Here is a 13,261-nt window from a genome sequence, read left to right on the forward strand (position 1 = left end):
GTTTTGTTTTTTATACGAAAACCACAAACTAACAGACATGAAAGCAGAATAGTAGGAATTTTTTGCATGTAAAAGTCGCTCAAATAAAATATATTTACGACCTCATTTCATAAATCGGACATATTATAATCTAGGGAGTATATAAAAAGTTCTAAGAATGAGTGACCATGGCAGACATAAGAAAAAAAATGTACACACACACAGAAACACACATTTTCGCTTTTATATAATAGGGTGCCCGGGTGTTTGTAGGTGTGTGTTGAGCAAAAAAAAAAAAAAAGTTGTAGTAGGCAGGCAGGTTCGAACCTGTGACACGAAGGCGGAAAAGAAAGTAGCGGTGCGTGTAAGGGTGTTGGTTGAGCAAACAAAAAAAAAAAAAAACACAAAGTGGTAGTAGGCAGGTAGGCTCAAACCCATATCGCAGAGGAGAAAAAGAAAGTGAAAAAACATGACGCATTAGTCCATCACCAAACCGGAAGTGACATAGGTTTAAATTAAGGCTAGACAAGTGAAAAGAGGCAAAGTCTTTTGAAAATATCAGCGAAAAAAGCGACCCCTCCCTGTAGAAAAGTGCCCAGTTGAAGGTGAAGGAATTAATGCTTTTGGCCAATTTTTTTATATTTGTCGTCCGAAGAGTTGAGCTTCAAAATGATACCGATCTCATGAAAATCCATCACCTGTGTCGAAAGATTTGCGAAACATACATACATTTAAACAGACAGGTGAGATTTATATTATAGATGATCGAGCGCTGATTTGCTCTTTAGCATTATTTACAAAAACATTACCTATGTTTAAGTAGACCCCAAAAAAATAACTTAAAAATTGTCTCAGAAATTCATAAGTATATAAGTAAATATTTAGAGGTTTTAAACGAATCAAGAATTTTTAACAGAATCGGTAATTGTATTGGAAACAGGAAAAATCAGTTTTTGTGGTTTCTAATATAGGTATAAAAAGAAAAAGTAAAATGGTTTACCATAGTTAAGGAAGACCTGAAAGCTCCCATTTTATTAGCTACTACATGAAAATGTGGTCTTGCACTCGTTTTCTAGAATTACCAAAGCATTACATACAAATTACTTAAGCATACTCACGGCTGACAGAACAAGAGCATGCTACCCCCTTGGATTCAGATTTCCGAATTCAACAAGATACACTCAAAGGAGGTCAGAGATTACATCGAGTGAAACGTGAAAATAACATAAGAACAGTAGTTTCGAATAATCTAAAAAATACAAATTATCGATCCTCGTCTCCAAAATTCAGAAACGCCATACATATTGAACATTTTATATACTTTTTCCAGTACAAATTGTCAATTTTCGGGTATTTTGTTCGAATCATACCCTCCTATACCAATATCAGTATCTGAAACACGTGGTAGATTGAGGAACGGCTAGTTTGAGTGTATCATCATTTTGATCTAGATTGAGTTCGGAAAAATCTTTCATATGACTGTTAATCTGTGCACATTGGAAAGCAGGAAGACTGACCTGCTTCTGCCTACATACAGCGCCTTAGTATTCCCAAATGGTCACCTATTTGGTACTGGCCAGACTCGATGTTGCTTAACTTCGGTGATCTGATAAAAACTGGTGTGTATAAGGGACATGTATCCCTTTTAATCGAACTGCGTGAAGAAAACACGTGGGATATTCCTCGATGTTGCAAAACACTTAAAGCACCAAATGGAAAAACTGGAGGAAGTTCTTGACTGATTTTTTTTCTGTCTGACAATGTAAATTATGAAAAGTTATTTTTATTTTTTCTTCAGTGTTTATTTCCAGAAGTGATCTTTGGTCTTCTTATGAGCTGCATAAATGAAAGATCCTGGTAATTACATTTTTATCCTCAGTTGGTTGTGCGCGAAACAGTTGTCAAATTTTACTGAATTGTTTGGAATTTCAGTAAGAAAAACTTCAAATTCTGCACCAAAATCAACAAAAATTAGGCCATTCCGATAATGATCTGTTCCTTTTGTTTGTAATGTTGGTTTCTGTGCAGTTCTTGGAGGTCCACTATCCCAAATTTTGCCTTTTCTTTGATGAAAGGTTAGTTTCAGGTTAATCACCTGAAGCATCTCTACCAAGGAATGCAGACAGTGTTGCCTAGGCATCTTTTACAGAGTTAGTGCTCATCCTGTGGGATGCTAACTTTTGAATCCCATTCTCCGACCTTTGTGTCACATTTCTCACAGTGGGAAAGAAATATCTTCAGAACAATTTAGTGTAATAATTTATTTATTGCGGACTATTATTCTCATCTTTATTAGTTATTTCACAACGTTTCGGCCAACTATTCCTTTGGCCTTCGTCAGGTGGTAACCGCGATGGGATAGGAACTTCGAATCTCCTAACTGCATTCTCAGCAATCACTGCCATCTGTAGTTGTTGTCGTCTCACCAACTACAGATGGCAGTGATTGCTGAGAATGCAGTTAGGAGATTCAAAGTTCTTATCCGTCATGGTTACCACCTGATGAAGGACAGAGGAATAGTTGGCCGAAACGTTGTTAAATAACAACTAATAAAGATGAGAATAATAGTCCACAATAAATAAATTAATATAAATAATACTCGTCTCAATAATGATAAATTTAGTGTAACTCGACCATTTTGCACACAAATGAACAACCAGGAATAAACATAATTATTAGGATCTTTCAGCAGAAGACTATGTCCTGGAAGAAAATGCTCAAACAACAAAAAAAAACTTTGCATGCATCTTACACAAAGCCCAGTTCCTTAAAGGAAACAAAGATTTTATTATAGTCAGTCATATTGAATTATATAATCTTACTAAAATATTTTTTAGTTCAAAATGATTTTTTATCATGCTGACAGTATTTAAAAGGATTAAAAAAGGGGGGGGGGATTAAAACTAGCAGATCCTGTGGAAATTCCACAGAATGAGAAATATATTTAACCAACAAATTCTTTTTCTACCCATTCTTCTCACTGTTTCCAATCCTTCTGATATTGGCATGATTCAGCGGGGGAGATTTTTTTTCCCTCTCTCCCAAAATCAACAGAGATTAGACCATTCCTGTAATGACCTGTTCCCTGTTGATTTAACTTTTAAAACTAAAAAAAAAAAAAAAAATCTGGAAATTCTACGGAATAAGAAATATAATCAACAAATGTTTCGACATTGGCCTTTTTAAAGCTAAATTTACAAATTTAGCTTCTTTTTTTTTTACAGTTTGGCCTTCAAAAATTGTATTTGTCCTTTTTCAAAGTGTAATGTATTAACTAGCTAACTTAAGGAGCAAGCCGAATATTATATAAATTGGTATATATATATATATATATATATTTTTCCTCTCTTTCAGAATGTTCTGAAATCTGCTCATTTACTGTATCAAACTGATGAAATTAACCAAATCAAGAAACTTGGAGGTAAGTTTTGTCTTCTGGGCTGGTTTTTGTTCCTTTCTCTCGAAATATTTTTATCTTCTCTATATTAATAAAGTAGCCAAAGGAATTCCCCTCTGGAAAAAAGTATTGTAGGTTTGCAACAACAGATGCCACCTACAAATTCAATACAGCTATCTTATGTAGCTTTCAAACATTTCAGATACATTCGATAGTGATAATAAAATACTACATTACATCCTAGGAGCAACACCATTACAATAGCATCGTTAGAGGAAGGGGTACATATTTTTCCCTCTAACTATTTAGACCTACCACCACAGCCAGTTGAGACTGGGAGAAAGTCTATACGTTCCACAGATTCTACACTTACAATACCCGTAACTAACTCATACGTACAGATATACTATTATCTTTTCCGTAGTAGAATCAAAAAATAAGTCTCCCTCGGAAAGTTTGCTGCCTCTGATTGGTTGCCCACTAATTCTCTTATTTCGGATTTAGATGATTTTAAATAACCACTGCACGGCGTCACTTTCTGTTAGTTTTGTCTTCTGGGCTGATTTTTGTTCCTTTTTTCCAAAATATTTTTATCTATATAGAAAAGTGATCTTGTCTGCGTGTGTCAGTCTCTACCAAACTACTGTCAATTTTTGGTCTACAGACTTGAAACTTGATATGTGGGGATATGGATCAAATTTGATTTGGTTTTTAGCGGGTAAAAATAAATGCTAAACGGTCAAAATGGAAACTTGGCAGGCATAAGTCGACTTAAAGTGCCCCGCTACATATACACAAATATACATTAATTTTTGAAGTTTTCACATTCATTTAACCGTAACTTAGATGGTAGCAAATAACATAACACTAACCCAACAGGCAGCAAGATCCCACTTCTTCACTATTGAGGTCCCTAGATAACTCCCAACTCGCTTGTTCTTTGTAGCAACAGCGTTTATTTCTTCATTCTCTCTATACGGCTGTGACATTCCTCACGTGAGCATCCTTCACACCTCGCACGAGATCTAATGTTACCCACACGTCTCGCAAGATCTCGGAGGGTACCCACGCGAGATCGCGAACATTATCTCATCTCCTCACTTTCGTTTCTTTTTAGTCCTCTTTTTTTCCGCCAGTCGTGTCATTTCAAATGCCTTTACCTCCGCGCATCCACACTATTACACAAGTATTTTAATGGAATGTGCTCTGACAAACTTGTAGCGGTTGTGCTCCCTCGATGTAAATACCCCAAACTAACTCAAAAAGCGGCAAAATCCCACTTCTTTATTAAGATCCCTAGATTCTGGAAAGCTTTCTACTCTAATAGTTTCTTCCCTCGGACTGCTAGACTTTGTAATTCTCTTCCTGTTTACTTGATTGTACTAACCTGCATTTCAATGTTAGACACAAGCCATAAATAATAGTCCCCTTACGCCCAAGTAGCAATTATAATAGTTGTGTTCCAGTCTGTTTGTTCACAATTTGATTAATATGTACAAAACGCACATTGTTTCACAAATTAATTTTCATGCTGAAAACAAATTTTACACATTTATATTCCAGCATGATTTCTAAATATACTATCAATTCGAAAGAAATCTACATTGAAGGAGTAACCTCACTTACATATTACATTAAATAAAGTCTAATTTAATAATTAGCTTCATGTTATTAATATTTTTGTGGTGATAAAATTGTCTTCAATGTTTTTGTTAGTATTGTTTTTTTGTGATTAATATATACAAATGGTACACCATTTTACAAATTAATTTTAATATATACAAATGGTACACCATTTTACAAATTAATTTTAATATATACAAATGGTACACCATTTTACAAATTAATTTTAATATATACAAATGGTACACCATTTTACAAATTAATTTTAATATATACAAATGGTACACCATTTTACAAATTAATTTTAATATATACAAATGGTACACCATTTTACAAATTAATTTTAATATATACAAATGGTACACCATTTTACAAATTAATTTTAATATATACAAATGGTACACCATTTTACAAATTAATTTTAATATATACAAATGGTACACCATTTTACAAATTAATTTTAATATATACAAATGGTACACCATTTTACAAATTAATTTTAATATATACAAATGGTACACCATTTTACAAATTAATCTTCATAATGAAAACTGACTTTTATACACTTTTATTTCAGCATCATTTCTGTATTTCTGTTTGTGTGTGTGTATATACTGTGCATGCAATATCAAGACTTCAAGACAAGGTGTTGATGGCAACAAAAAGTGTATTTCATTTTATGTTATAATTGTTTCAATGTCCAGTTCGACAATTTCAAGCATTATATTGTTTGAAAATTTTCAGAAACCAGCATTTCTTCAGACTTTATGAATAAACACACTTTTGGCAATGTAGCATTTTTTGAATAGAAAGAAAAAAAAGGGGGGGGGTGATCCATATATATATATATATATTATATATATATTCAAAGGAAATCTACATTCAAGAAGTAACCTCATTTGTATATTAAATAAAATCTATTTTAAAAATTAATTCCTTAAGTGGTTATTAATGGTTATTAGTAATGAAATTGTTTTAATTATGTTTAGAAATACTATTTAAACTTGATTTATTTTATTTTATTTTTAATTTATTTTTAGCCAACATAAGTTGCATCTAAAAGCAGAAGTAAGCTTTCTTTATTTAAACTACAAGAGTTATTTTCCCTTCAAGTTATTTCCCCATTTGATTTTCATATATTAAGATGGATGTGTTTTATGTTTCCATAAATCCGACATGCGATCCACTTTCCGGAAAATCTTAACAAGTTAGGATATTTGGTGTACTATCTGGCAATCTGTTTTAAGCTGGCAGCACTGGGTAGTGTGGGGGAGTTGAGCAGTTAGTATATAGTCTAAAGAATGCAGTTTAACCCCCCCCCCAAGAACTAAATTTAACCTATCGTACACATAGCACTTGCATAGGCCGACTTCTAAAAAGTCTACAATTACAAAACAGAATTTGACTGTATTAGAATGAATAAAGAAACAAGACCTTACTTAACTACAATTGGTAAATAGAAAACGGGGATCATCAGCTGCTTACCATGTAGCTGTTTCGGAGATCTTAAAAACAGGACAGCTATAAAAAAAATACATGGCTCACCAGTGGAAAATTACTTCTCCAATAACAAAATGTACATACAATACAGTTACTATTTACACTGATATAAAAAAATATGAAATATTAATAATATATATATGTAGATTTAATAAGATTTTAATATCCATTCTGTGATATGTTAATTAGCATATAAATTTTCTGAACACACACACACACACACACAGTGTAACCCAGATATAAGAACAACTATATAAGATATATTCTTCTATATCTTCTATATATATAAAAGCCAAACGTCTGTGTGTATGTATGTTTGTTTGTAACGCTAAAACTTTTGAAAGACGGAACCAAACTTGACAAATTTGGTATCATATCGAAGCCCCATCACCCGGATGACAAATATCGAAATTTCACGTCAAACGAACCACTAGAAGTTGGTCAACTGATCAGTTATCTTCGAGGGGGGCCCCAAAAAACCTGTCATTATCTATATATATAAAAGACAAATGTTTGTTTGTAACGCTAAAACTTGAGATGAAAGATTCCTCTCCCCTAAAATAAAACATATGTTCAATATCTGCTTTTGTTTTTTCATTGTTTATACGGTCCCGAGCAACGCCGGGTAGCCCTGCTAGTATATATATAAAAGGCAAAATGTGTGTGACCATTTCATATATGTCTTCAAAAGGCTTTTCTCGCACACGCTCCCGGGTTCGTTACGATCGCTTACAACTGTTTATATAGGTCCTAGATAATAATATCTAGGATTTGGGAAAGTGCGTCGCGTTTAGATTTATTTACATCGACTTTTACAAAATTATTGCTATTTTGGCTTCTCACGTGTTGATTCGGCTTTTTCGTATAAAAAGCGAAACTAATTCAAAGCTAAGTAAGGTTTCTCGGCATCACGCCGGGAAACGTCCAGAAGCAATCAGCTTTGATCAATCTTGTATATCATACAATTGCTATTCAATCTGGACAATTGGAAGCTGCTTTCCCCCTCCCCAACATCTGTTGGGGGGGAAAAAAACAGTCAAATTTGGGTAAACAAACCCAAACGCTGCGTGACTTCTATTTGACCTTCTTAATTAGGTCAAATGGAAGCAGCAGAGTTAACTTTTATTGCGCACGCCTGTTTTTATAGTTAAATAAATAAATTCAAACCTGTCTACGTTGTATGTCGCGGTGGCCCAATGGTTAACGTCAAGGGTACGGGTTCGATCCTCATACTCACCTACCAAAACAGTTTTTTTTTTTTTTTTTTTTTTTTTTTTTTTTTTTATTTAACACCCCACCTCCGGAGTTTTGATTTACCTCAAGACACTCGGGCATCACCGGGTACCCCCCGCTAGTTTATCCTAAAGTAGAGCCTGTGTTAATGTAGAGTGCAACCCAGATATAAGAGACCCGGATATAAAAACAACTATATAAGATATATTCTCTGATCCCAAATTAGAGCCTGTGTTAATGTAGAGTGTAACCCTAGTATAAGAGACCCGAATATATGCGAGGCCCTGGTATAAGAGAGTTGTTGGGGCTGGTTAGGAAGTCTCTTATATCTGGGGTACACTGTATATAATTAAATAATTATTCTTTATACCGACAGACACTAGTATTTCATGTTTACAATCATGTGTGTCGTGGTGACAATTTTTGCTGGTCATGAGACTCAAACTCCGCCACAAAGTCACTCTCTGCTTCATCCACTAAGCTTCCACCTTAGAGCCATCTAAATGCTGAATTCGGGTGAATACATTTGACCATCTAGAGTGTTCTCACGAACGGAAGTCGTGAACATTGCATAAACGCGAGTTGACTGTCTTAGTTATAATTCCGCAGGCAGTACCCATCCTTAAGTATTCTTAAAGGCTTGCAAATTATAATTAAATAATAATTATTCTATATATATATATATATATATATACTTGTTGCTCAGGATGCAGTGAAGTCATTTTATCTTGTAATAATTTTTTTAATTTGTTTTGACATTTCTATTGCATTTTTCAATTTGGAAAGAGTTATCCTTTTTGCTGATTTTTATTTTTTGGTGATAAAAATGTTTTGTATTGGCAGTCGTCTTGACCAGGCCAAGTAATTTTAAAAATGAATTGTAGTTAAGCACATTATTTTATTGCCAATAACATGGTACAACAATAACAAAGTTTTGCTAGTCAGAAGACAAAGTTAAATTTGTCAGCTTAAATGCTATTTGGGTCTGACTTTAAAAATCAGACAAGATAACCTCACATATTATTTACAGATTAACTTTTTTGCTTAATATTAAAAAAAAACTTTTTTTTTTAATTGTAGGTTGCGACCCGAGTGACCATGCTATGCGGAAGAGGACGAGGAGTCAGGTCGAACTGGAAAACTTTCATAGGCGGAGGAAAAATTTACCTCCGATCGCTCTGGATTGGTTAACACATAATATGGTCCAGGTGGCTATGACGGCTCTTCATGAAGACTTTGTTAAAAAGAAGGCCACGACCTCTGCTGGAAAGAATGCTTCAAATGTTGATTCTGAAGACAAACACAATACAGATACGTTCATACAGGTAGACTCTCAGGTAAGCCATTTTCTTTTTTCTTTTGAAAAAGATCAGGTAGGCGTTAATTTTTTTTTATTCCTGTTTTGCAATTTTTTGAGATGAGAATATAGCCATGGCAGTACAAATGTAACCGAGAGCGAACATTAGGGAAAAAGAGAGACTATAAAAAGGATGATTACGTTACGTTAGAGATGTGGAGGCAAATTTTAAGCATGAATATATTTTTTAATAATAAAAAAAATACTGTTAGAAATGCTGTAAAAGGTTTCGTTTTTTTTATGCTTATAATTGGAATGACCTGATAAAGATCAATGTATCATAGGTATGGGCAAAATGAATGCCGATGCTCAAAATGTATAAATATTTTGACCCCTCCCTTTACTTAAAAAATCACCAAAAATCAGGAAATTAACCAATTTTAATGAAATTTTCAGTATTTATCAAATGATGATCGCAGAATATAATGAACTGATTATTTTTATTTAAATCCGAGTGGAAATGTATTGTTTTGTTTAAACAAAAAAAACCTTTACTATAGTTTTCAGTAGTAAATAAAAAATGCAAGACTTTATTTTTGCTTTTTTTATATAAATAATCGTAATTTGTAAAAATAAAATAAAATAATTTTTATAGGAACATTACGAAAAAAGCCCTTAAATCCATATTAATGAATTCTATATAACTCGAAAAATAAATTTCTCGAAATACCGAGATTGCCATTGAATTAAGTGTTATATAGTTGTTTCATTAAAGAGTCTTAGAGAGAGACTATTATAAGTGATGCTTTTTCTTGTGAGAGTTCTTATTAGTAATAATATGAGTCTTAGTGAGAGTTCTTGTCTTATTACATATGATGTTGTATCTTAGAGAGATGTTGTTGTAATGACATTTTATAACACAGACATATAATAACAATACAATTTACCTTTTTGTAGAAATCACAAACACAAAGATGAGCTTTATCCAAAACACATGGTGAATTTATTTAATACGACTGGTCGGGATTTCCTCATTAAGAACTCAAAGTTTCACATCTTAGTTTCTGAAGTGACGTCTCGCTTCAGACGTCCGCCTGTCTGTCTCCCCTGACTGTCTCTCCTGACTGTCTCTCTGACTGTCTCTGACTCTCTTTTGACCAACTAACTCCCACTTGCTATATTGAGAAATCCATGCATCCCGGCCACGTGAGCAAAATTCACGTGTTTCAACATGCGCGACTTTGCACGTTTTCGACATTGATTTCCCAATAACCTATTTTCCTTGTGTTGTTTCCACAAAGGAATTTAACCTACATATCTAATTTATTTAACTCATATTTTATTATCCACATTCTTTTAACAATTGAATAGTTTATTTATTATTTATTTCATCCGAATTAACAATTTACTGGACATTCCATTTAAACCTATTGTTCTTTAAAACTTATGTCCAGGGTTCGATTTCTGCTTTCTCTTATTTCCATTTTAACTAATCTCTCTATTTTTATACTTACATGAACAGGGGACAGCCCTTATCATGTAACATAAGCATTGCTTATTTAATATTTTCACACAAAAAAATTATAATTGCAAAAAATATTTCTACTCTTTTTTTTTTTTTTTTTTTTTTTTTTTTAAATTACGGGTTTCGCATGATTTTTATATGTAAGATTTTAATAATTTCCTTGCTCGCAGGAATGTGAAACTTTCGGTGTAACATTTTTTATATAATATTGGCCAATAATTAAGAAAAAAAAAATTGATTTAAAAATAGGAACATAGAAAAATAATTAAATTAAAAAATGCAAAAATTGATACAAACGTTCAAAAGAATGTATGGATGCACGACTGGGGGCGGGGGAAGAGAACTTACTCCCTTTTAATTACATTACGTCATTTTCACAGTCTTTCAACTACCTGAAATTTTGGGCCTTCGTAATTTTCGTGTTTACAAAATTTTAGTTTGTTGCGTTTTGCTAACGCCAGAATCATTCTGTTTGGGCTGATTAATTTGTTTTGTACAAACAAGGTGTTTTTTTTTTGTTTGTTTGTTTGTTTGTTTTTTTTTTTTTTTTTCAATATCTTAGGACTTTACTAATTATCTTTGAAATAGACCCAGAAAACTAATATTTATCTTATAAAGGATTTTTTACAATGAATTTATTTAACTTCAAAATTTAGCTGAATTGGGTAGCTTGCCGTGAAAACATTTTCATAACTTTTTTTTTTTTTTCACGTGTACAAATATTTTTTTCCTTTGGGAAATTAAGTTTAGTCCTTAATCTTTCAAATACAATCAAAAAGTTGTCAGAAACTTACAAAAAAATTATAATAAATCGGCTTTCAAAACTATGTCCCCTATTTTTGTCCGTCCATTTTTGCCTGTACCTAATGTATCAATAATAATGTTAATTTTTTTTTTTTTTTACTTGTAACTTAATTTCTTATCGCACCTCTGTTATTTTTCTTATCTATTCCAAAGGAGGTAAGCAAGGTTCAGAAAACTGAAGAAACACTGCCCTCCCTTTTTGAACATGAAAAATCTCCCCCGCTACCCAGTAGCACTGCCTCCGGTTCTGCTGTTCAGCTGTGCAAGACGAGCGATGAGGAGTTGGCTAAAGATACGGCTCGCATCCTCCTTGATCGACAGAAGCTGAAAGCCAAAGATGACAAATGTAACAAACCAGGTGAGTTTTCACTTTTACCAGGATTTGCAGGGACTTGAAAAGGCCTTCAATTTCAAACTTTGTTTTGAAAAGACTTTCTCTTGAAAAGATCTTGAAAATAAGGAAAATGACCTAGAAAATTGCTTAAAAATCGTATTAGTTATGTTCAGAATATTAAAAATGTTCAGTAAAAATATGGCCGAATATTAAAACTGAAATTGAAATAAATACTATTAAAATATTTTTTGAATAGAAAAAATAAAATCCAAATAAATGCATTCTTCTGAAATTGCATTATATTTCTGGTAGTATTGGCGATGCAAGAGTTATGCCCCTTTATCACAAAACTATCCAACGTTATCCATATATTTTATGAATGTAGCCGAAGTGAAATTTAAAATCGAAATAAATACTATTAAAATATATTTTAAATATAAATTTAAATATTAGTTTTTTTTTTGGTTTATTATATCAATCCTTATATACTAATTTTTTTTTTTTTTTTTTTTAAATTTTGTCTGGAGAAGGCCTTGAAAAGTCCTTGTAAAATGATCATGGAAAATTTGTATGAATCCTGTATATTATTTAACCCTAATCCATCCGTAATTATGCCCTTTCAACTGCCACCACAGTCACAAGTTATATGCACCTGTCATCTTAGAGAAGACAAATTAATGAAGAAATGAAGCCAATGCAAAAATGTTTCTTTTAATTTCCTTGGTCTTTTTCTGTTTGTCACTCATTTTAATAAACTGATTATTTATCTTCCCTTTTTTTTTAATTCTTTTTGATACTCTCCCATACAATTGTTCTGCATTAATTTTTATCCTTTTTTTGACATTTCCTCTTTTTCTTAATTTGGCATTTTCTCTGTCCTTTCGACAGGGCCATAAACTTACAAAAAAAAAAAAAAAAACAAATGGGGACACCTGTTTTTCCAACTGAATATTTTTAATGATTGATTTGTTTTGAGAATTAAATTTTTCCAATTAATTGTATTCAATTATTGATTTTTGTCTGAGGATTTTTTGTTAATTGATTATTGATTTCAATTATTATTTTGGTCTCAGAATGATTTTTTCACCCCCAAGAAACACGACTTTATGTACTACATATTTTTTTTTTATATATGAAAAATATAAAAATATGAATATGAAAAAAATATAAGATAAACAGACTAATTGTTTTAAAAAGCGCTGAGATGCAAAAACAAGAATTTTGTCTTTCTTTTAAGTTGAAAGAAAAATTTTTTTTTTTTTTTTTATCTCAGCGTGTTTTAAAACTGTTTATGTTGTTGGACAATTTATCTGTTATTGACACAAGGTATTGGTTGATGAAACCTCTGGCCACTGTCAGGTGTAAACTCCATGTGTTTTCTTTTTTTTTTTTTTTCATGGTTTTTTTTTTTTTTTTTTTGCAACTAAGGAAAAGGGGGTTAACTCTATATTGCAATAAATCAGACCTTGGGTTAGAGGGTGTGTCTGTCAATTTAAAAAAAAAGGTCAATATTCAGAGATCACTAGGGTAATTTTTAAGACTTTCTTATTCAATTCTTAACTGAATTCT

General features: G+C 32.3%; 1 protein-coding gene across 7 annotated transcripts in view; it reads left to right on the forward strand.

The window, feature by feature from the left end:
* LOC145287771 (uncharacterized) overlaps positions 1 to 13,261 on the forward strand; it is a 291,321-nt gene that overhangs the window by 207,490 nt on the left and 70,570 nt on the right. For all 7 annotated transcript variants that reach the window (XR_013869191.1, XR_013869192.1, XM_080135593.1 and 4 more), the window contains 3 exons: positions 3,334 to 3,400; positions 8,813 to 9,069; positions 11,512 to 11,716. Coding sequence is in view for 5 of the 7 variants with exons in the window: in XM_080135593.1 (XP_079991719.1) it covers positions 3,334 to 3,400; positions 8,813 to 9,069; positions 11,512 to 11,716 (529 nt within the window). In the remaining 2 variants the exon portion in view is untranslated. The remainder of the gene's footprint in view (positions 1 to 3,333; positions 3,401 to 8,812; positions 9,070 to 11,511; positions 11,717 to 13,261) is intronic.

Source organism: Euprymna scolopes, chromosome 11 (genome assembly GCF_053919585.1).
Source record: "Euprymna scolopes isolate OS-2025 chromosome 11, ASM5391958v1, whole genome shotgun sequence".
Classification (NCBI taxonomy): domain Eukaryota; kingdom Metazoa; phylum Mollusca; class Cephalopoda; order Sepiida; family Sepiolidae; genus Euprymna; species Euprymna scolopes.